The following is a 24,546-nucleotide window of genomic DNA, read 5'->3' on the forward strand; positions in this document are numbered from 1 at the left end:
ACTGGGCCTTAGAGCTCTCAGAGAAGTTGTCCTCTACTAAAACAGTCAGTAGGCCATATAAACAAGCTCTGTTGAAGGGATCAGCCACTCAGACCCCAAGTGCCTCTTCTATAAAACAGCCAGAACTTGACCAAGGCTCCAGTTCACCCACATCCAAAACCAGGGGCTAAACCGCTGCGAGTGGGCACACTTGGCTGCGCCCTCTGGAGGCGGGGCCCGCAGGCCGGCGTGGGCGGAGCCGGATTCGCTGGCCCGCCCCTCGCGCGCGCCGGCGGGACGGAAGTCGGCGTCACGACGCTGTGTTCATTACTCCCGACGCTTCCCGGGCTCGGGTGGGTCACGTGAGTCACTTTTCGCGCGAAATTCGGCGGCTGCCTGAGGAGCGGGAAGGAGCACGGCGTCGCGATGGCGGTGAGCTGGCCCGGGCGCGGCGGCGTGGGGTGGGGCGGGCACTCCCCGCGCAGGCTGCACGTTTGTACGGGCTGTGCCGGGCGGAGTGTAGACGTGCGTGGCTTGTCTAGTCCTCAGGCGCGCGCCCTGCTCCCGCCCCGCTTCACGGCCCCGGCGAGTTCCGGTGGTCCGGGCAGAGCTTGGGAACCCGCTTCTCTCTTTTCCTCCCCTTTTCCGCGGTGTGAAAAGCAAGGGGGCCCCGCAACTGTCCTTTTCCTTCGCAGCAATCTAGGCTCCCGAAGCCGAGCCCGGCTGGCTCGTGTCCTATCCTTTACTCCGCCTGCGCATGCTTACTGGGCGCCATCTCCCTGCCTGGTCTTGGGCAGACGCCAGACTAATTGTGTTGTACTGTTTTATTGCCCGTCCCCGTCAGTCTGTGAATTCCAGACCTGGTATATTTGGGTTGCTGTTGTAGCCTGGCACTTTGTGGGGGCCCAAATGGGTCGGATGCATGCTTAAAAAAGGTGAAAACAGACTATACCAGGGCAAATAAACAAATGGCATAGCACGAGTGATTTCTCAGGTAAGCAGTATCTGAGCTGGGTCCTGGATGTTGAGAAGCCAGTGGCTTCTTGAGATCAGGGGAGAGCCCTGCAGACAGAGGGAATAGGAAGTACCAAGGTCCTAAGACTGGCAGGGGGCTTGGTGTGTTTGAGGACAGGGTCATCAGGACTGGTGAAGGGAGAGATTGGTTGGAGATCAGATGGGAGGGGAAGGTCACCCCTTAAGACAGAAGGGAGGCTGTGTCAGCCCTCATCTCACCAGTTTTTAACAGCAGCAGCTTTTCTTGCAGGAGTCATCTGAATCCTTCACAGTGGCATCCAGCCCAGCCCAGCGTCGGAGAAATGCTGATCCTCTTACCTCCAGCCCTGGCCGAAGCTCCCGTCGCACAGATGCCCTGACTTCCAGCCCTGGCCGGGACCTTCCTCCGTTTGAAGACGAGTCCGAGGGGTTACTAGGCACAGAGGGGCCCCTGGAAGAAGAAGAGGATGGAGAGGAGCTTATCGGAGATGGCATGGAGAGGTATCTGAGACCTTGGACTCAACAGATTGCTTTGTTTGCAGAAAGCCTATTGTGTGCCTGGCAACCTTTCTAGCATCAATTAAAATCCTTCTTTGCCCTTGCGCACAGCTCGATCTAGGGTCTAGGGGGAAACTAGACAGATTCATGGAACCCCAAAAGAGGTCCATTTAACTCAGAAAGGCTAGACCCTAAGGCCTCAGTAAGCCCCAACTCCATGAGGTCATGGGGAATGCAGAAGGGCCACAGCAGGAGGTGCCAATTTAGTAAGTGGGCAGCCACGTGTTTCTCTGCTGCTTTTCAAAGAAGCGGTGTGATGTGGGTCCAGTTAATCAAGACTTAGCTTTGTTCTAGCAAACGTTTATTGGGCCTACTCTACCAAGATGTGAGTTATATACCTTCACATTTATTATCTCATATAACCCTCATAAGAATAAACATGTATTAAAGGTCATTGAGACTTAATATTAAGACATGGTGGAGTAAGCGCTGCAAGTGAGAAGGTTAGATCTCTACTCCTAGCCTGTATTCACTGCTTGGATTTGGTAGATACTTTAGTATCTTTAGAATTGTGTGGTTGCTCAGGAGCCTCATGTGAATTCTCCTTTTGTGCCTATCTTTACCCTCACTTTGGGGGTCCCAAACTTAGTGGATGTGAGACTGCTATACGGGCCATGGCACAAAAGGTGAATGCTACTCTTTATGAGCCATTTAAGGGATTTTCATAGGTACCTTGGCCATATAGGGTTTTTCCTTTAAAGACTTCCCGTAGAACCTTACACAAGTATGTGTTCAGCCCTAGCCAGCCTATAGGAAGGAATAAAGACTCTTTGGAGAAATCTCCTGGACCTAGGGACAGGATATACAATATGGGTGGCTTCCCTGTTGTAGGCTATGGAGTTTTCAGGCAGGATGCCCCTCCCCAGCCTTCTCTCTCCTGGCCTTTCTCTTTGTTTCTCTTTCCATGTTTCATGGAGAGTGAGAGACATTGTAGGGAGCCTCAGGATAGAGGCATCTAAGCTGGCTGCCGTTGAGTTAGGTTTTGGGTGTGTGTGTGTTTGAAACAACTTTATTGAGGTGTAATATAAAATTCACCGTTGTAAATGTTGAGTTCCATGCTAAGTTGTGCGACCACCACCACAATCCAGTTAAAACATTTTTCCATCATCCCAATGAAATCCCTGTGCCTTTTTTACAGTTAATCCCCCACCCCTACTCTAGGCAACCACTAATCTACTTTCTGTCCCATAGAGATTTGCTAGTTTGGCACATTTCATATAAATAGAATCATATAATAATGTGGTCTTTTGTGACTGGCTTCTTTCACTTAGTGTAATTTTCAAGGTTCATCATTATTTAGTAGCGTGTGTTGGTACTTCATTTCTTTTTATATATTTATTTTTGGGGGTGGATATACCATATTTAGTTTATCCATTGATCAGTTGATGGCCATTGGGGTTGTTTCTGTTTTCTTTTTTTTTTTTTTAACTGTTAATGAATAATGGTGCTATGGCTGTTTGCCTTTGAGTCTTCCTCTGAACATGTGTTTTCATTCCTCTTGGCTATATACCTCTTGGCTATATCCCTGGATCAGACGGTAACTCCGTTTAAGCTTTTGAGGAACTGCCGGACTGTTTTCCAAAGAAGCTGCACCATTTAGCAATCCCATAAGCAGTATATGAGGGCTCCGGTCTTCAACACCCTTTCCTAACACTTGTTATTTTCTTTTTGATTCTAACCTCCTGGTGGGTATGAAGTGAAGTTTCATACCACTTTTGATTTGCATTTCCCTAGTGACTAATGATGTTGAGTGCCCTTTCATTTGCTTATTGGCCATTTGTATGTCTTTGGAGAAATATTCTTTCAGATCTTTTGCCTGTTTTTTACCTGAGTTGACAGCATTGTGGGGGTTTATTATTTGTTTTTACATAATCTGGATACAAGTCCTTTATCAGATATGTGGTTTGACAGATTTTCTCCTCAAACTGTGGCTTATCTTTTCATTTCCTTATGGTATCATTTGAAGTGCAAAAGTTTTATATTTTGGTTGAAGTCTGATTTATCAAAAAACATTTTTTTCAATTTCGCATGACTTAAAATCCTTGAAAAGGGTCAGATAGATATCTTTTCCTTACGGATGTTTCACACTCCTCAACCATAACAGCCCAGACGTTTACCTGGCTATGGGTTCTTTTTCTGGCATCAGCAGCATGGGATTGTTTGTTCTCAGAGGGTAGTTTGACAGAATTTACTCAAAAATAGTATCAGTTTAGCAGTGACCACTTACCTGAAAAGGGGGAGAGTTCTAGAGTATTGTTTGTCAGGAGGTAGCGTGATATCAGTAAAACAGTTTGTGGTTTTCCACGTGACCATTGGCAGAAATCATGTCACCTTCTGAAGCCTCACTTTCCCACATCTTTTGGATAGTGTGATATTGTCTGCTTCCCAGAATTGTTGGAAGGAAAGCAGTAATTGCTATCAGTGAGTTCCTTGTTAAGGCATTATTTCCCTTCAGATATCTGAAAGATGATCATGAAGGTCTTGTAGTAGCTACAGAGGGTTCAGACAGTGGGTGGATGTTTCAGAGAGGCTGGTTTTGCTGTTGATAAATAGTGTTCTAGTTTGCTAGCTGCCGAAATGCAATATACCAGAAACGGAATGGCTTTTAAAAGTGGAATTTAATAAGTTGCTAGTTTACAGTTCTAAGGCCGAGAAAATGTCCCAATTAAACAAGTCTATAGCAATGTCTAGTCACAGGCATCCAGGGAAAGATACCTTGATTCAAGAAGGCTGATGAAGTTCAGGGTTTCTCCCAAGTGGAAAGACGCATGGTGAACTCGGTCAGGGTTTCTGACTCACCTGGAAGGGCACGTGGCAAACATGGCATCATCTGCTAACTTCTTCTCCTGGCTTCCTGTTTCATGAAGCTCCCCGGGAGGCGTTTTGCTTCTTCATCTCCAAAGGTCACTGGCTTGTGGGCTGTCTGCTTCTCATGGCTGTGTCGTTCTTCTCTGCTCTCTCTGAATCTCTTATTCTCCAAACGGTTTCTTCTTTTATAGGACTCCAGAAACTAATCAAGACCCACCCAAATGGATGGAGATACACCTTCAGCTAATCCAGTTTAACAACCACTCTTGAGTCATCCCCAGGGGGATGATCTAATTACAGTTTCAAACATACAGTACTGAATAGAGAATAGAAGAAACGGCTGCCTTTACAAAATGGGATTAGGATTAAAACATGGCTTCTCTGGGGTGCATACATCCTTTCAAGCCAGTACAAATAGGTAACCTTCCAGGACGTCAGGTTGTTTGGTGATAGCGTTGTCAGAGACATACAGGGAGAATTCCTGTGGGGAGAGTTGGGATAGCTACCTGGAGGCATCTTCCCCAATTCCTTTTTGTTTATTTATTTATTTTTTAAGTTCCCTTTTTCAGCCGTTCGCATTCAGCCTAGCCTGGTGATCTGGAGCCTTCTGGAGCAGGCCCAGTTCCTGGATGGAGTTGTTCGAGTGCTAACCACGACCTCTCTGGCTCTTTCTCAGGGATTACCGGGCCATCCCCGAGCTGGACACCTACGAGACTGAGGGCTTGGCACTGGATGATGAGGATGTCGAGGAGCTGACTGCCAGCCAGAGGGCAGAGGCAGAGCGGGTCATGCGGCAGCGCGACCGGGAGGCTGGCCGTGGCCTGGGCCGCATGCGCCGTGGGCTCCTGTACGGTAGGTGCAAGCACCTACACCCCGAGGGGTGGGGCCCGGCTGGTGCTGACTTCCAAAACCAGTGGTTGGGAGGCAGCGAGCCTCTGGGTGGGGAGCGAGGGGATGGGAGGCTGAGGCGGTGCCGGGAAGAACTCTCCACTCCGGTTTTCTTTGCTTCCCCAGACAGTGATGAGGAAGACGAGGAGCGCCCTACCCGGAAACGCCGCCAGGTGGAGCGGGCCACGGAGGACGGCGAGGAGGACGAAGAGATGATCGAGAGCATCGAGAACCTGGAGGACCTGAAGGGCCACTCTGTGCGCGAGTGGGTGAGCATGGCCGGCCCCCGGCTGGAGATCCACCACCGATTCAAGAACTTCCTGCGCACCCACGTGGACGGCCACGGCCACAACGTCTTTAAGGAGCGCATCAGTGACATGTGCAAAGGTGCCGCCTGCCCTGCCATGATCCTTTTGCAGGAAGTGTGTTCCTTTTGTCCTTGAAAAGCCTCATTTACTAGAGAAGTGAAGTGCGGGGAATAGTAAGTTACTTAGCTGTAGCTAGCCATAGGCTGGGAGCTGAAGCCTACGACTTCTGACCTTTAGATAAATACACAAAGGGCTAAGTGTCTGCCCTTAGGACTCCTAGCCAACTGCCTGGAGACCACGTCTGGCTCTTAGAAGTGTGTTTTTGTACCTAAAAAGTGGCAGATTTTATATAAAAATCAGGATGACAGCTTTCATTGTAAGTCACAATGCTGGACTCTGATTTTTATGTGACAGTGATGAATGTTAAAAGGGGGTATGTGGGGCGGTGCAACGGTGACTCAGTGGCAGAATTCTTGCCTGCCATGCCAGAGACCCAGGTTCGATTCCTGGAGCCTGACCATGCCAAAAAAAAAAGCGGGGAGAGTATGTAGGTCTTGGTTCTCTACAGTCCCCTCTGTTCTTTTTTGTCTTGTATTTGGCAGTTTCTTTATACCTTCCTGGCCCCTGTAGGCAGTTTGAGTTAGCAGCCTCTAGTGCAGTGGTCCCTCTGTATGTTATTTCACTTTACTCCCTAATGCTTTTGTAAGCTGTGTGAGATCCCCATTTCACAGAGTGGGAAACTGAGGCTCAGGGTATGGTATGTGACTTATCAGGGTCCAGTAGCCAGAATGTGGCAGACTGAGAAGTTAAGAGCTGGGTTTTTCTACTCAGTCGAGGCTGTGGGTTAGTGGGCCTTCTGTCTTTCCTAGATATCGTAGCAAGAGGAATCTTGTTCCTCTGGCCCCAGCCCCAGGCCTGATGCCTGGTCTTTGCTCCCTCTATGCCCCCCTGCAGAGAACCGTGAGAGCCTCGTGGTGAACTATGAGGACCTGGCTGCCAGGGAGCATGTCCTGGCCTACTTCCTGCCAGAGGCACCAGCTGAGCTGCTGCAGATCTTTGACGAGGCTGCCTTGGAGGTCGTGTTGGCCATGTACCCCAAGTACGACCGCATTGCCAGCCACATCCACGTCCGCATTTCCCATCTGCCGCTGGTGGAGGAGCTGCGCTCGCTGAGGTGGGGGCAAGGACAAAGAGGTCCTGGGTGGGCTGAAATGAACCACAGCATTGTGGTTCAGCCGTCATTCCTGAGAGCTTCAATGGAGAGTGGCACCGGGTGTGGGCAGGGTGGGGTATAGCCAACCATAGCCCTTGTCTTGGGATTTATTCTAGGTTGGATCAGGTCTGTCATGGGAGGGATTTGGTTAGTCCAGCTTGTTGGGTTGGGGGTGGGGGGCAAGCCATGCCCCACTTTCTCGGGATCTGATGTTGGTGTATCCTCACGTGGAGCCCTGACAGGAGGACATGGGTCCAGGCCTCTGCCTCCCCCTTTCTCTGCAGACAGCTACACCTGAACCAGCTGATCCGCACCAGTGGGGTGGTGACCAGCTGCACAGGCGTCCTACCGCAGCTCAGCATGGTCAAATACAACTGCAACAAGTGCAGCTTCGTCCTGGGTCCTTTCTGTCAGTCTCAGAACCAGGAGGTGAAGCCAGGGTCCTGTCCTGAGTGCCAGTCGGCGGGCCCCTTCGAAGTCAACATGGAGGAGGTGAGAGAGCACATGCCCGCTTCTCCTGGCTGTCCTTCCTGTTGCAGGGGATCCCAGAGAGGCAGGGCCTGGCTCTTATGCCCTTTGGGAGACAAGCACAGGCCACTGTGTTAAGCAGGATGGAATTGGTGAAGACGCATGTCAGTCTGGCCCTTGTGTTTAGTTTGGTCCGCACAGTGTTCTCAAGAGTTGGAGCCAGTGTTGAAAAATCCAGCTTACCTCTTTAAAATGTCCAGGCTTCTGGCTTCTCCTTCAAAACTGGAACACCTGGCACAGTCTGGACTGCTTCTTCCCTGGACACCTTCTGTGACTGGGCTTGTGCTTGGCAGCTGGCCACAGTGCCACCACCCATCCAGGGCACCTCAGCAGCACCTAGCCGGGGCTCTAGGCTCAATTCTGGTGCCTGCTTGGCTCCTATGGGCCTTTTGTTAGGGACCCCTAGATTATTATATGCACTTTACACTCTGCTTATTTAAGAGAACTTGCCTAAAGCCCCTCTGTGCTCTAAGACTAAGACTATAAACGTGGCCCTGAGACCTTTGTGTTTAGACATCCTCATATGTAAAATGGAGATGAGTATGGAGAAGATTGTAATACTGTAAATAGATGCCCAGGTACTCTGTACTGCCTTGCTGCCCTGAATGTCAGCTGCCATGTCCTCACAGCTTTCTGTTTCTGCAGACTGCCTGAGTTGGAGCCACCTTTGCCAGCAAGCTTCTGGGGGATTGGCACTTAGCAGCTCACAGCTAGTGACTGACTGATATAAAGGTCCTGGGCCTCCTTGTCTGTAGCCTCAAGGCTGAACATCAGCCGAGCCCACACCTCAGCCCAGCCTCTCCTCTTGCCATGTCTCGCTTCCCTTACTCCTTTATAGGTTTTGCCTTCATAGGCTGCTCAGTCAGTTTTTTAATGCAGAAGTCCTGTTTTTAAGGCTCTGCTTCTGGGGAGTCTGAGAAACTACCTTTAGGGGATTATTATTATAGCTAAAATTTATTGAATAATTTCCATGGAACAAGTGATGGGTATATCATGTAACTTTCATCACACCTTTGTAAGGCAGATAACTGTTCTTGAGTCTGTTTTTTTGCAGGTAGAAGAAACTGGTGTTTAGAGTAGTAAGTGTAAGAGGTCACCCAGTCAGGAAGTAGCTGAAAGGATTAGAACTCTGGCCTTTGACCCAGAGTGTATATATATGTATTTTTTCCCAGAGTGTATACTTTTAACTGCTGTATCACATTGTCTCTTTTGTAGACCATAAACAAAATAATGAACATTAACTTGCATGGCACAGTGCCAGCCCTTCATACTTAATGAGAGCTGATGCTCATTGTAATTTGCCATTTGTCAGGCATTGATTTAAGTGCTTTGTATATATTACTCAATTTCATCCTCCCTGCAAAATTGTAGTTACAATATCACTCCCATTCTCCAGAGAAGACAGGTGAAGTCAGTTGTCTGAGATTAGGCAGTTTGATAGAGCTGGGATTTGAGCTTAGGCAGTCTGGCTCCAACGTTCATAATCTTAAGTGCTCAGCTTTCTGTATATAATAGATGCTTCATTGGTGCCTGTTGGCTATCTAGTAGTAAGAAGGCATGCCAAAAGGATAGCAGTGGGGACTACCCACTGGTTTGCTGTGTCATAGTCTTTGGTTCTCTATTCCTTGTTGGCAAGTGGAAGTAATACTGCTTGTTCTCCCTCCTCAGGTGGCATAATCAGTCAGTGCTTTGAAAAGTTCAGAGGGTGACTGCACAGACTATCTTTGCCCCCCCCCCCCCCCGAAAAAGTATAATTGTCTACCTTGTCTTGTGCAGACTATCTATCAGAACTACCAGCGCATTCGAATTCAGGAGAGTCCTGGCAAAGTGGCAGCCGGCCGGCTGCCCCGCTCCAAGGACGCCATTCTCCTTGCCGATCTGGTGGACAGCTGCAAGCCGGGAGACGAGATAGTAAGTGGCTACGAGCAGACCAGGAAGGACCCGAGTTTTCTAGGAGACTGGCCAGAGTAGTTGTGGCTGGGGGATTGGATTGTTAGAACTAAGGGGATTTTGGGGATTGGTTCAGTTCTTGAATGACGGGGGCAAAGACTTTTCCTCATAAGTGGATTGGCCAGTGGTGTATGGAGTTTGGAGGTAGTTTTCCTTAGTTACTCATGTTGGTTGCTCTCTAGTATGGAGAACGTGGAGTAGGAGAAATTGGGTAAAGCAAATATGGAGGTAGGGTCTGGCTCCTCTTTTTAGCCTCGTGGTTAGAGCCTCTGGCCACTTCCCTCTTCCCTCTCCCTAGGAGTTGACTGGCATCTACCACAACAACTACGATGGCTCGCTCAACACGGCCAATGGCTTCCCTGTCTTTGCCACTGTCATCTTGGCCAATCACGTGGCTAAGAAGGACAATAAGGTCGCAGTGGGGGAGCTGACTGATGAGGATGTGAAGATGATCACCAGCCTCTCCAAGGATCAGCAGATTGGGGAGAAGGCAAGTGGAACCCTGGGCTGGGACCCTGAGCTCCTGTGAGGAGAGGGCGAGAGAAGCTCTCTGGGATGTTATGGGCACCCCAGGGCTAGCTGCCCAAACCTCAGTTGGCTCACCAGCCTGCCTCGGGTACCTCAGTCTTGATTCCCTGCTTTCTTTCTTATTCTTTTAATATCCCAGCATGCAGCTCATTAAATTGCCTTGATGGGGAGACACTGTGCTGTAGGGAAAAGAGCATGAACTTGAGCATCAGGGATTGACAGCTCCAGCTCTAGCTCTGCCACTTCTTGCTAGGTAATTTGATAACTTGGATTATCTTTCTCTGAGCCTCTAAGACAAGGAGAAAAGAAGCTGCTTAGGACAGGGGGAGGATTAAATAAGAGAAGAGTCTCCTTCTCTTTCATCAAAACATGTCAAGCACAAGCTTGAAATTGAAATGGAGGTGAAACAGTAGGAATGACTCATGTCTAACATGGGTAGTCTTCACTTGTGTCAAGCACCTACCAACAATAATTTCCCCAGTAAAAAGGCCACCTTAATGAAGTTTAAAAAAAAAAAAGTAGAGTTTTAACTGAAGGATGGGGAGATGAGGATTTACATTGAAGATACATTGTTACATTTCTATTTATAAAATCCTCTGCCATTTCTGTCACTCAGGCTCCAACTGCCCAGGTTACTAAGTGTTATTCTTAAACTCACAGTTCTCTTCTCTCTTTCTCTCTTTCTCCTACCTCTCCTTCCCTCCCATCTTCCCTCTTTTTCCTTTTTCCCAAACTCTTAACTTTCTGTTGAGTTTCTAATGCAGAGTAGTTCAGTTTTGCTCCTACTCTTCTGTTCATGTAGAATCGGGTCATCAGGGCAACGTATATTTCAGGTCTCACCTGACTCTTTTTTAAAAAAAAACATAGGTTATATCATTTCCTTTCACAGTATGTAAATTCCCTGAGAGCAGGGTCCAATTCTGACTTGTTCACCTCTGTCTCCAGAGCCTGGCGGAGGAGACACTTGTGAAATATTTGAATGAATGAAAGATTGAATAAGGACAAAGCTGCATCCAGGCTGCAGACGAGCTAATTTTTTCTGTTCTTCAAATCAACCATCCCTTGAAGCACGTGCAGCCTCTTTGTTCCTCATTCCTCTTTAGCATAGCTGTTATTGTCCCTTCTTTGTTCCCCCTCCACCTTTGTACTCACTTGCCAGATTCTTAACTCATTTCTGTGTTGCCATTTAATAGTCCTGCATGTGTAGGGTCTTCTCTGTTCCTTTCTCTGCCTCTTGAGGCATCTTTTCAAAGTAGGCAGAACAGGTTTATGTCTCAACTCCCTTTTATCAGTAATCTGCTGTTTGTGTTCACGTGAGAGGCCACTGCTTTATCAGACATAGAAATTAAGCAACTGATGCTTGCAGGCTCAACAAAGGTTGACTTTGCATGCAGGATTTGTCTGAGTTCTTGCCCCAGAAAACTAATTTTCAGTGTGTTTGTTCTTGCTCCCATAAATCCTGATTCTTTCCATTGTTGAGATAAATCAGAAAATTAGTATACAGTATTTATAGATTTCAGATACAGTAACTGTGTGACCAAAGTGGTATGGGGATTTTCATTTTATTTTTACGTATTTGTCATCATTTAGAAAGGCTGTGGAAATGCTTGGGAGAACTAGTGCCATTTCATCTCCAGCTCTATAGTTGGAGATTGTTTGGTCCATGTTTCTTAGCATTTCCTCCAGCCTTGGGAGGACAAGAATTTCAGTTCCGCCAACACATATTTTTTAAATACCTTTTAGGACTAAGTTCTGGGGTATGGCAGGGGTGAGTCCCTCGTGGAGCTGATATTTTACTGTGATTCCCAACAATAAAAAAACAAGTGGACAGGATGATATACAGTTTTAAGTGCTGTGAAAGCAATCATATGGGGAAAGAAAGCTATGACCAAAGGGTCTCTGCTTTCCATTCTTCTACCCTTATCACCTACAGAGGAAAATTAATGCTGATACAAAGGCACTTTTTCAGAATCTTGAAGGAGTGTTTGGGCAGTTTCTTTAGGGATGGTTGGGTTCTGGCCGCCCCTAAGCAGCTGGGCCGTCTGCGTCTTTTTGTGCAGCAGCTTCTCTGCACAAGTGCCCAACACGTCAATGTGTGCCGTGATGACACTTCCTAACGCTTACCTCTTGTGGCGATTTTTAGCCACTTACCTCATCACACTCGTGACTGAGGGGATTGGGCGAAGATCAGAATGAAGTAGATGCAGCATGCCTAGACTGACGAAGCATTTGACAAGGCAGTCCCCGTATGTATCTCTGTGCCCCAGACTTCCTGAGCTATTTGTAGTGGCCCAAACATAAACTCTGCCACACTTCTGTACCTTAATACCTGCTGTTTTTCCTACCGTGAAAGCTTTTCTCCTTTCCTTGTCTTCCTGTCTGCTTTCTGTATGGTACTTAGTGCTCAATGCCAGTTACTTCTCTTCATCTTTAGACAGTGCCCCACTCCAGTTGGAGAGGATGATGTTTGAGGTTCCTTGATCTCACTTGGAGAAATGAAGGCTGAATGCTAATGGGGAAGGTCAATCTGTAATGGCATGATGACAGCCTGATGTTTAATCTACTGTAGGGTGAACATCTTTACCAGTGACTGGAACAGGGACAAGAAAACACACATTGAAATGGAAAAACATGTCAGTGACTCATCAGTTGAAACTACTTGACTTCCTCTGGCTGCATCTCAGAGATTTGCCATGTTTCTCCTTCCCGTGCCTTGAGCTAGGGACTTGAATAAGTGTTTTCATCTAGAACTCACACATTTCGGTGAGCTGGCTATTACTTTGTCCCTTTCACATAGAAGGGAATCGAGGCTCAGAAAGGTGACAGCCAGGAATGGCTAAGGCAGGACCATAAGCCCTGGCTTCCTATGGTCAAAGCCTGTGCTCTCCCCACGTATTGCACTCACAGGCCTGATTCTGGACTCACTTCTGCTCTTGGGCTGTGTCTTGGAAAAGTTCTTTGAAAAGTGGCAAAATAGAGGGGTTGGGCCAAAATTCCTCTCAGCTCTGAAGTTCACTAGTGCTCAGGAAGAGCTGCTCGTCCCAGAGCATCATCCCAGGCCAGAGCTTGCCAGCTTTTGGATAGAAGAACTTGACATCCAAGCAAAGTATACTTCTCTTGGATGTCAAGTTCGCTAGGCCTTGAGAACAGAGATTCCAATGCCCACTGGCTCTCCTTCCCTCTTGTCAGATCTTTGCCAGTATTGCCCCTTCCATCTATGGGCACGAAGACATCAAGAGAGGCCTGGCCCTGGCTCTGTTCGGAGGGGAGCCCAAAAACCCAGGTGAGTCATGGAGGGTACCAGCCCCCCTCCCATTCTCCGCAGGGTGTTTTGTAGGTTTCTCTGAGAGCCAGCCTTCTGTGTGATGGACTAGGCTGGACTGTGTTGAAAGTGTGGGCATTTGGGGAGAATGGTAAGATGCTTGAGGACTAGTCACCATAGTGGGGAAGAGCCACAGAGTTATGATTCGATGGGCATCCCGGGTGCCTAGGTTCCAGTGTCTGTCGCCGCCTCCTCCACAAATGTTTTCCTTTGTGATTTGAGCAAATTCTTCTTTGCTTTTCTTTGTCCTACTTTTTGTCTTTTGAAATACTAAATTTTAACTACAAAAACAATTCATGGATTTTTCTATTTCTATTACATCCTTTCTATAAGAAGTCTGTGATAAGGCTGAAGGCATCACTGACCACCATTTCCAACCCCAGGCCCCCACCTTGTAGGTATTATCTCTTACCAGTTTGGTGTGTATACTTCAGACCTGTATATGGGCATTAACATATATGCTTACACATGTATTTCTATAGAAAACATTCTGTTCTTCATGACATACATGCACATATTTATATTTAAAAAGTTTTCCCTTTATGTTTGTATACATATATTATCCACCATTTTTTCCATTTACTAGTGTGTCTGACATCTTTTCATGTTAGTACATTGTTTTAGTTTATGAATGCTGTCAGAATGCAGTAGACCAGAAATGGGTTGGCTTTTATTAAGGGGATTTATTAAGTTACAGGTTTACAGTTCTAAGGCCATAAAAATGTTCAAACGAAGGCATCCAGAGAAAGATAACCTTGACTCCAAAGAAAGTCCCATGTCTGTCACATGAGAAGGCATGTGGCTGGTGCCTGCATCCTCTCCCAGCTTCTGGTTTCAAATGTTCTCAGCCCCTCTGGATCCTTCTGGCTTCTAGATTGCTTAGCATCTCATGGGAAGGCACATGGCAGTGTTTGCTGGGCTCTGCATCTCCAGGTGTCCATGTCTAAGTATCTGCTTTGTCAGCACTCCAAGCATCTCTGAACATCTGTGTCTGTGTCACTTCTGGTTCCTGTTTAGCTTTTGTTGACTCTCTCAGCTCTTGGCATCTCCTGGGACTTCTGCATTTCCAAATATCTGTATCTGTGTCTCTTCTGAGCTTTCTCCAAGATGTTTCCCCTTTTAACGGACTCCAGTAAAGTAATGAAAACCCACCGTGAATGGACGGAGTCACATCTCCCTCTAATCAAAAGATCACACCCACAATTGGGTGTGTCACATCTCCATGGAAATTACCTAATCAAGAGATTCCACCCTACAATGTTGAATCTGGGCTATAGAACATGGCTGCCCCCACAAAGATTGGGTTAGGGAAAGAACATGACTCTTCTGGAGTACATAATAGCTTCAGACTAGCACAAGCATATAGAGCAATTTCATTCTTTTAATTAAAATAACATTCTGCATAACAGTTTATTTAGCTATTCTGTGTTTGCAGTAGACATTTTTATCCCCGTTTCTGTGTATACCTGTGAAAGTGTCTCTCTGGGGTAACTCCTTGCTCAGCAGTGAGATGCTTGGTCACAGGGTGTTACATCCCGTTTAGACAGTATCCGTTTGCCATAAAACAGGTTGAAAATTGGTGGCAGTGATGCAGCTACCTCCTCTACCCCTCCCCTCCTTTCCCATCCCCTGACTTCCATCTCTCTCCTCCAGGTGGTAAGCACAAGGTGCGAGGTGATATCAACGTGCTGCTGTGTGGAGATCCTGGCACAGCTAAGTCTCAGTTCCTCAAATACATTGAGAAGGTGTCTAGCCGAGCCATCTTTACCACTGGCCAGGGGGCTTCAGCAGTGGGCCTTACGGCATATGTGCAGCGGCATCCTGTCAGCAGGGAGTGGACCTTAGAGGCTGGTGCCCTGGTGCTAGCTGACCGAGGAGTGTGTCTAATTGATGAATTTGACAAGGTAGGTCTTTGGGCCACCAAATCGATGGGATGCAGAGAGCATCTACTTCACTCTCACATGGGGAAGGAAGTCTGGGAACTGAGACAATGATAGGAGCAAGAATCAGTCCCTGAATCTCTTGCAGATGAATGACCAGGACAGAACCAGCATCCACGAGGCTATGGAACAACAGAGCATCTCCATCTCAAAGGCCGGAATTGTCACCTCCCTGCAGGCTCGCTGCACTGTCATTGCTGCTGCCAACCCCATAGGTATACAGGCTCTCCACGGGCAGAGGGGCTTGGGGCCTGCCACAGGGGGAGAAGAACCAAAAATCCCACCTTCATGAATCAGGAACTCACGAAAGCCTCCTGTTCCAGTTACCAGAGGTGGGGAGTTCCTGAATGCAAATCTGAGATAGTAATTGTTCAAAAGAAAATGTTCCTGTCTACTGCATTTTTTGACGGAGAAAAAATAGAAGTAGGTCTGGGTGACACCTAGGTGTTTTTTGAGCTATGTTCTCAGAGTGTGGTTTTTTGTTTTTTCTTTTTTTAAACATGGCAGGAAAATTTCAGTGCATTATCTAAGCCAGGATAGAGTTGGTTTTTGATCTTAGCCAGAAAGTGATTTAGAGAGCCAAGGTGCTATCATACATCTTATTCTTGATTTTTCCTCCTTGGGTAGCTATTTAGCTTTCTGCTTAAAGACTATTTTGGGCAATTGCCAGGGGGAAAGCACTTGTCATTGTTCTGTCCAGAATATCTAATGAGTAGTAGGTGTAGTATATCTAGCATGTCTCTTTTCCTCTTCCAATTTCCTTATCCCTTCTGTCATTGAAGCTCCTTGGGGTTGGAAATAACTTGCCGAAGGTTAGGAAGAGAGAAGCTGGTGGGGAGCACCGTTGATCTCTGATGTAGAGAGACTTTTGTGTTACAGGAGGGCGCTATGACCCTTCACTGACCTTCTCAGAAAACGTGGACCTCACAGAACCCATCATTTCCCGCTTTGACATCCTGTGTGTGGTGAGGGATACGGTGGATCCAGTCCAGGTACGTAGCTCCTTTTTCCAGGGGTTCCAGGCCATAAGTTCTGGGGACCTTAAGTGAGGCTTGGAACTGTGTAGTGTGCAAGGACTGTGGGTGCAGAGAGGCTGTGAGGGAGGCACAGCCCAGACCAACAGTGTCCTGTGTTGTCTTGTTCCCTTAGTCCCTTCATATCTAGAAGTCATCCTTGAGTCCTTTTTCCTTCATCAGCACCCCTGCCCAGCCCTTGACCCTTCATAATCTTCCATCAAGTCCTGATGGTCCTACTTCCATATTATTTCCTGAATCTAATCACTTTATTTCTCTGCTGCAACCTAGGTCCACCCTTCTCTCTCTTACCTGAAGTACTACAGCCATCTGGTAATGGGTTTCCTGTCTTCCACACTCATGCCCATTTAAGCCGTTTACTGTCTTTTGAAGGCATAAATCAGGTCTTGCCACTCCTTAACAACCTGCTAGTGGCTTTTCACTGTAATTAGAGTACAGTTGAAAGTCCTCCCTCTGGTCTGCAAGGCCTTCTGTGATCTGTCCCATGCCTGTCTCCAACTTTATCTGTAACTACTTTGTGTTCCCTTATGCCCTGCACCAGCCTTCGTTCTGTTCAAAATGCCAAGCCTTGAAGCTTTAAACTTGGTGTTTCTTCTCTCTGCAATGTTCTTCTCTCTCTCATCCTCCTTCCAGCTCAGGTGGCTCTTTAAGAGAGAGACTTTCTTTGACAATTTTAACTAGAGTAGTCTCTTGAGTCCCTGTGTCTCACTGCCCTGTTTCCCTTATCACCTGTTATTTCTGTATAGTAATTATTATTGTTACTATTTTTTTTGCATGGGCAGGCACCAGGAATCGAACCCTGGTTTCTGGCATGGCAGGTGAGAACTCTCCCTGCTGAGCCACCATAGCCTACCCACAGTAATTAATTTTGAAAGCTGTCTTTGTCTTCTCTCCTCTCACTAGGAAGTAGGCTCTGTGAGGGCTTGGTCATGTTTCCCAGTTTGTCCTTGGGGCCTAACACTGTGCCTGGCACATGGTAGGTGTAGGATCGAAGTGGTTATGAGAACCTTAAACTCATAGCATAGATAGCTTTTCCTTTCTTTCAATTCACTGACTGATCCAGTCCGGGTCACTGAGATGTAACCCTTACAACATGACTTCCTGCTGTTCCCTAGGATGAGATGCTGGCCCGCTTTGTGGTGGGCAGCCATGTCCGACACCACCCCAGCAATAAGGATGAGGAGCAGCATGTTGGGGACAGCACCCCAGAGCCTGCTGTGCCTAACACGTACGGCGTGGAGCCCCTGCCTCAGGAGGTTCTGAGAAAGTACATCATCTATGCTAAAGAGAGGGTCCACCCGAAGCTCAACCAGATGGACCAGGACAAGGTTGCGAAGATGTACAGTGACCTGCGGAAAGAGTCCATGGTGAGAGCCCCGTGGATGGAGTCTGGAAGGGGAGAGGCTGAGGGGGGAGTTAGTCTGTGTAGCGAAGGAACGCATAATGGTTTTCTTATCTTTGCAGTTGGGGGTTGGTAGTTGAGCAGTTAATGCAAAAAGTCCTAAAGCAAGAATTATCTATTACCCATTTTGTTTTAGCTGCAATGGAAATGTACATTCATTTGTCTCTATTGGTACCGGGCCAAGGTCTTTTGGTTACCTATCATAAATTTTGCGTAACGCTCCCTCACACACCTGATTTGAGTTCTAGTTTTGCTTCACCTGTAGTGGAGTTAGAATTTAAAGACAACCTGTAAGCAGTTAGAATGCAGAAGTCTTATAGATAAGAATGTAGAATTCTTGTACATCTTAACCTACAGCTAAACAGCAATTTTTTTTTTTGGCCTTTTAATGTTCCTTTTCAAAGCATTTAACTTGGTTTTTATAGTAATAGCAACTTTTCTAACACTGCACTTGGTTATGCAGTGTTTTGGTTGCATGACAGTAACAGGTACAGCTGGCAACAAATGTCAGTGATTCTGAGATGTAAACAAGTGAACTGGTGGGAACAGACATGTACAGACATAAGAGAGAAGCCAGGCACATTCAGAGAAGGAATGGAAAGTCTGAGTTAATCTTTTATGACAGTGAACCCTTTGGGGCAGTTGAGAACTTCTACTGTAGGATTGTCAGGTGAGCCTTCCTGGTTGGCACTGCTGAGTGCTATTTCTTTATGTTCCTCGCTTCTCTTTCCTACCTGAAGATAATGTGAATGTCCTCCTCTGCAGGCGACAGGCAGCATCCCCATCACAGTACGGCACATTGAGTCCATGATCCGCATGGCAGAGGCCCACGCTCGCATCCACCTGCGGGACTATGTGATAGAAGACGATGTCAATATGGCCATCCGTGTGATGCTGGAGAGCTTCATCGACACCCAGAAGTTTAGTGTCATGCGCAGCATGCGAAAGGTGGGTGTGAGCTCCAGCTAGAATCCCAAGTTTTGCTTCTCTGCCTGTGGGTGGGACATCCCTGTTCTGGCAGCTCTGAGCAGGTGCAGAGAACTGGCCATCCCACACTGTCTTTCAGACTCTTGGTAGTGAGGGGCATTGTTGGTTTTCTTTTGCAGACTTTTGCCCGCTACCTCTCATTCAGGCGTGATAACAATGAGCTGTTGCTCTTCATACTGAAGCAGTTAGTAGCGGAGCAGGTGACATATCAACGCAACCGCTTTGGGGCCCAGCAGGACACAATTGAAGTACCTGAGAAGGACTTGGTGGACAAGGTATGGACCTGGAGTGGGAGGTGGGCCTCCATTCATGATCTTGGCAGGTTGTGAGAGTCATCTCTGAGGCTCGAGCACGGTGGTGGAAACAAACCCTTGCTTGTGATGAAACAGCTGTGGGACTTTGGTGCCTAGCGTGTGCTGGGTACCATTCTAGGCACTTTTCATCTTGACAGCTACTGAATGAAGTCGTTCCTTTTATTGCCATCCCATTTTCCAGTGGAGGCAACAGGCGTCGAATCATCACATAATTTGGCCAAGTTAATACAAACTGGCAAGGCTAAGGTTTGGTCCCATTTCATCTGGCTCCAGGCACCTAGCTCTTGGTGCCTGTTGTATTTTCCCCGCTGAGAACAAGCTTCTTGCCCTGCTTCCGAGGAACAAGTATTTGAAAGTGCGCGAGTGAAATCACAAAGCTCTGTAGAAAAGCTGGGCATTGTTACCATCACTGTCAACTCACTTGGCCTCTCATCATTTTTAGGCTCGTCAGATCAACATCCACAACCTCTCTGCTTTTTATGACAGTGAACTCTTTAGGATGAACAAGTTCAGCCATGACCTAAAGCGGAAAATGATCCTTCAGCAGTTCTGAGGCCCAGAGTCATCCAGAGGAACTATCACTGCATTCTGGTGTGGGAAGTCGGAAATGAGTGCTCAGTTTACTTTGTGCTTTAGAGACACATGAGCACATCAGTGATGCACTTGGAAGTAGGGCCGGGCAGGGGTGTGGAGTTAGACCCACCTGGATTCTCCCACAGAACTCCCGGGCTGAGGCCGCGACTTGGAATAATGATATTTGTGTCTTTGGCTCCATTTTCTGCTTCTCTCACCTTCTTGTGTGGGCATACTTTACCAGAATTTCTTTTCACCTGCTCAGCAACCTTATCACCAGTGAGTGCTTTGTCTCTGCTTGCATAACTTCATCACAATCCTCGTGTTCAGGATTCCCCTGATAAGAGGTACCAAGTACTCTGGTGAGACATTTCTTATGACTGAGCACCTGAGAATGTTAGGAAAACCATTGCCCTTGTTGTGTGAGTTAACGTGGCCTAAGGACAAGTTAAAGGGATTCATAGGCTTTTTGGGGAACCCTTTCCTGTAGGTTTCTCAACTGTTGTGAGCAGAGGAAACATAGACTATGTACAGAAGATACCACAACCCTGTCAATACAGTCTGTTTGCTCTGTAATGATACGGCTTGGTTCCCAGTAAAGTCGGTGGGATTCCATGAGTTGGATAGGGCAGTGAGGATTTCTGGATAGCCATGGCTGTCAGTCACCATTGTTAGGTTTAATCTGTTTTCTCCCAGTTACCATTACCCTGTTCTCTTATTTGTTTGTACATTGCATCATCTCTGTAGTTTTCATTTTTAATAAAGTTAAATAAAATCTAACCACTGCTATCTGCTAGTCTTAGTTTTGATTTATGTCATATCCCCAGGCTTAACTGGAATTCCTTTGAGGGTTCTTTCCCTCTTCTGCCTTGGCTTTTTCTGTGGAAGGTGGGTCAGATAGAAGAGGTTGTTTTGTTTGCTCTTGTGAAGAAAGCTAAAATGATCTACCTAGGGCACCCAGTTTGTAATTGCTGCTCATAGAATATCTAAATAGGAACCTCGGAAATCACAGAGCCAATGTGTACATTTGAAATTACTTTTAAGTTCATCTATCCCAACCTCCCAATGATGGAATACTGCTAAAATTATTGCTGACATTGCTATCTAGCCTCTACCTTGAAATCCCAAGCTGCCATGGGAATTGGTAGGCACTGAGAATTTTTTAGATTTAGCTTTTTAGATGTAGCTTCCATCTTATGGACCAAGTTTTCCCTTCTGGTCCTTCCAAGATGTATCATTCATATGAAAGCCCTGCAGATCTATGATTATAAGTAGTATGTCTGACTCCTTCATTCAGTTCCTTCCACAGATAATTCTGGAGAGTGTAACACCAAGCTTAAGTCTGTGTGTGTCAGTGTAGAATTTAAATCAGCAAAGGAAAAAAAAAACCTGTAAGGTGTGCTGTGAAGGAAGAGCTATGAAAGGAGCTATTAAATACCATGAAACTGAACTGGTGGTACAGAGTGTGGCTTATTTGAGGGAGGTCTTATTTGAGGTGAAATTTTTCAAGGTGAGACCTGAGGAATGAGGAGGCACCACGAGGGAAGAGGGAGTGTGGCTGAAGCAGTGAAGCATAGAGTGGCAAGAATTAAGGTCCGAGCTAGGCAGGAACAGATCACACAGGGTTTATAAAGTGTCCCACCTTTAGTCTAATTGTGGTAGAAAGCCGTTGTGGGTTGTAAGGAGAATTTCAGGACTCAGTGTACATGAGGAAGAGCTATGTGGCCGCCGTGAATGGTAGGGATGAAAGAATAGAAGGCTGTGGCCGGAGTCTACAGAAGACGGTGGTCTAGGCTAGGTTAATGCCAGTGGGGACGGAGAAAGGTGGACCTGTTTTAGATACACTTTGCAGGTAAACAACAAAATACAGTCATGAGTGAGATGGAGTGAAGAAAAAGAAACCACGGATGATGAACCTTGAGACAGCTGGAGATTTCAGCAGGGCAAACTAGGAGCTTTTTTTTTTTTTTTTGGTTTATGGGTTTATAGAACCATCATGCATAAAATGCAGCATCCCATATACCCTTACGTTAACACCATGCACCAATATGGCACATTTGTCACAGTTGATGAAAGCCCGTTTTTATAATTATACTATTAACTATAGTCCATGGTTTAGCTTAATACTTACCATTTGTATAGATTTTCATTTTTTTATATTCTTTTACCATACATACAATCTAATATTTCCCCTTTTCAGCACATTCAGATACACAAATTTTACTGCTGTTAATTACATTCATAATCTTGTGCTACCATCACTATCCGTCTGCAAAATATCTCCATCATTCCAAAAAGGACCTCTGTGTTTTAAGCCTCAATTTCCCATTCCCTCTCCCCAACCTGTCCTCTGATAACCTGTATTCTACATTCTGACTATGAATTTGCTCATTCTGATTATTTCATATCAGTGAGATACTTACATGTGTGAATTACTTGACATGGATGAAACTGGTGTCTTCCAGGTTCATCTATGTTGCCATGTTTCAGAACTCCATTCCTATTTACAGTTGAATAATATTCCATTGTGTATATGTATATAAACATATATACCACATTTTGTTTATCCATTCATTGGTTGATGGACAACTTCGGTTGCTTCCATCTTAATGACAGTTGTAACTAATGCCACTATGAACATCAGTGTGCGAATGCCTGAGTCCCTGCTTTCAATTCTTTGGGGGTATCTACCTAGTAGTGGAATTGCTGGGTCATGTGGTAATTGTATACTTAGTTTTCTGAGGAATCACCAAACTGTTCACAGCACCTGTACCATTTCACATTGCCACCAACAATGAATGAGTGTTCCTATTTCACCCCATCTGTAATACTCGTGATTTTCCATTTTTCAGATAGTAGCCATTCTAGTAGGTGTGAAATGTTATCTGACGGTGACTTTGATTTTTAAAATATTTTTATTGACAAATCTTCACATATATACAGCCCATACATGGTGTACAATCAGTGGCTCACAATATCATCACATAGTTGTGTATTCATCACCATGATCATTTTTAGAACATTTGCATCACTCCAGAAAAAGAAAAAAACCTCATACATACCATACCCCTTAGCCCTCCATACCCCTTACCCCTCCCTCTCATTGACCACTAGTATTTCAATGTACCAAATTTATTTTACCCCTTATATCCCCTATTATTTAGTTTTTATCCTTACTTTTTAACTCATCTGTTCACACCCTGGATAAAAGGAGCATCAGACACAAGATTTTCACAATCATGCAAACAGTAAAAGCTATATCATTATACAATTGTCTTCAAGAATGAAGGCTACTGGAACACAGCACAACAGTTTCAGGTACTTCCCTCCAGCTACTCCAAAACTAAAAAGTGGTATCTATATAATGCATAAGAATAACCTCCAGAATAACTTCTCGACTCTGTCTGAAATCTCTCAACCTCAGAAATTTTATTTTGTCTAATTTCTCTCTTCTCACTTTTGGTCAAGAAGGCTTTCTTCATCCCAAGATGCTGGGTCCCAGCTCATTTTTGGAGTCCTGACTCATGTTGCCAAGGAAATTTACACCCCTAGGAGTCATGTCCTACGTTGTGGTGGTGGGGGGGGGGACAGCCCATCCATTTTTAAATTGAGTTACTTGCCTTTTTTTTTATTTTTGAGTTGCAAGAGTTCTTAACAGGGAGTTCCGGGTCAAGATGGCGGCTTAACAACGTGCGCATTTTAGTTCGTCCTCCAGAACAGCTACTAAATAACCAGAAACAGTACAGAACAGCTCCCAGAGCCACGATAGTGACCAGACACACAGCGTACCCCAGTCTGGACCAGCTGGACTGGCTACAAGCACCCCCCAGAACCATGAGTTCCCAAAACTGCGGCAGCCAGCGCCCCTCCCCCACAGGCCGCTTCCCAGAGGGGAAAGGAAAGGACTTTACCAGCAGCAGGGACTGGGCACAATCAAATGCCAATTGTGGAACTAATTAACAAATTCTGACTACTAAAAATAGGCCCCCAGCTTAGATGAACCTGATCAAAGCGGAGGTTGCTCATTTTTGCCCTGGCGCCAAGGGGGCAGGACTGACAGAAAAAGGGGGAAAAAAAAAAGAAGGAAACAGAGGTTTTTGTGGCTGTGTATCTACAAAGGCTTGACTGCCTCTGGATACAGCAGCAGGCCTTTTCAGACTGCAACTGCCCCAGGCATAGGCAGAAGTGAGCTCCTTGGGGGGGCTTATCTGGAGCTTGTGCCTTCCCCAGGAGAGGGGTGAAGCCCCACCCAGGTGGAATCCCTCCATCAAGGAATTCAGACACCAGGGCTTGGTAATTTGAAGCCATTAAAACCAGCCTACAACCTCTCCTCTGTCTCCACCATGCCCCCAGCAGGGAGAGTCTGCCAAAGTTAAAGGTACCGCATCATCTTATGCTGGTGGGACCTACAGTCAAACAAGCGCCACATACTGGGCAGGATAAGAAAAACAGAGTCCAGAGACTTCACAGGAAAGTCTTTCAACCTGCTGGGTCTCACCCTCAGGGAAAACCGATGCAGGTGACTCTTTCCTCCTGATAGGAGGCCAGTTTGATCTGGGAAAATCTGGCTGGGGTCTATAATATCTAAGTAGACCCTCCTAAGTGTGTGTGGGGGAAAGGCACCACACAAGCAGGGCAAGAAACAAGAAAACAAGAACTGAAAAATTCTCCTCTGTTAAACAAAACTTAAGCTAATGGTCCAGATAAAGCTGAACGGAATGTCAAAGAACAGATAGACAACAAATTCATCCAGCAAGAAAACCCTAGATAAAAGAAGTGAAAGCAATCTCCAGAATAAACTAATTAAGGTAATTAAATGCCTAGACACCAGCAAAAAATAACAAATCTCACTAGGAAAATTGAAGATATGGCCCAGCCAAAGGAACAAACCAACAATTCAAATGACATATAGGAGCTGAAACAATTAATTCAGAATGTATGAACAGACATGGAAAATCTCATCAAACACCAAATCAATGAATTGAGGGAGGATATAAAGAAGGCAAGGAAAGAACAAAAAGAAGAAACTGAAAGTCTGAAAAAACAAATCAGAACTTATGGGAATGAAAGACACAGTAGAAGAGATGAAAAAAACAATGGAAACCTACAATGGTAGATTTCGAGAGACAGAACATAGGATTTCTGAACTGGAGGACAGAACATCTGAAATTCGACAAGAAACAGACACTATAGGAAAAAAAAACGGAAGAATATGAGCAGG

General features: G+C 46.1%; 1 protein-coding gene across 1 annotated transcript; it reads left to right on the plus strand.

The window, feature by feature from the left end:
- The first annotated feature begins 283 nt into the window (after positions 1-283).
- On the plus strand, positions 284-20,114 carry MCM2 (minichromosome maintenance complex component 2). The gene is made up of 16 exons (XM_077116325.1): positions 284-411; positions 1,244-1,473; positions 5,015-5,190; positions 5,353-5,613; positions 6,489-6,708; positions 7,032-7,239; positions 9,052-9,186; positions 9,524-9,715; positions 12,943-13,036; positions 14,729-14,979; positions 15,104-15,230; positions 15,895-16,007; positions 17,165-17,416; positions 18,217-18,399; positions 18,558-18,713; positions 19,195-20,114. The coding sequence occupies exons 1-16, from the start codon at positions 406-408 to the stop codon at positions 19,303-19,305; spliced, it is 2,715 nt and encodes a 904-aa protein (XP_076972440.1). The 5' UTR covers positions 284-405; the 3' UTR covers positions 19,306-20,114.
- Positions 20,115-24,546: the final 4,432 nt, after the last annotated feature.

The sequence above is a fragment of the Tamandua tetradactyla genome, chromosome 9 (assembly GCF_023851605.1).
Source record: "Tamandua tetradactyla isolate mTamTet1 chromosome 9, mTamTet1.pri, whole genome shotgun sequence".
Taxonomy (NCBI): Eukaryota; Metazoa; Chordata; class Mammalia; order Pilosa; family Myrmecophagidae; genus Tamandua; species Tamandua tetradactyla.

Coding starts and splice junctions, on each gene's coding strand:
- MCM2 (XM_077116325.1), top strand. Junction 5,191..5,352: donor GCGCCGTGGGCTCCTGTACG/GTAGGTGCAAGC, acceptor TTGCTTCCCCAG/ACAGTGATGAGGAAGACGAG. Junction 14,980..15,103: donor TAATTGATGAATTTGACAAG/GTAGGTCTTTGG, acceptor AATCTCTTGCAG/ATGAATGACCAGGACAGAAC.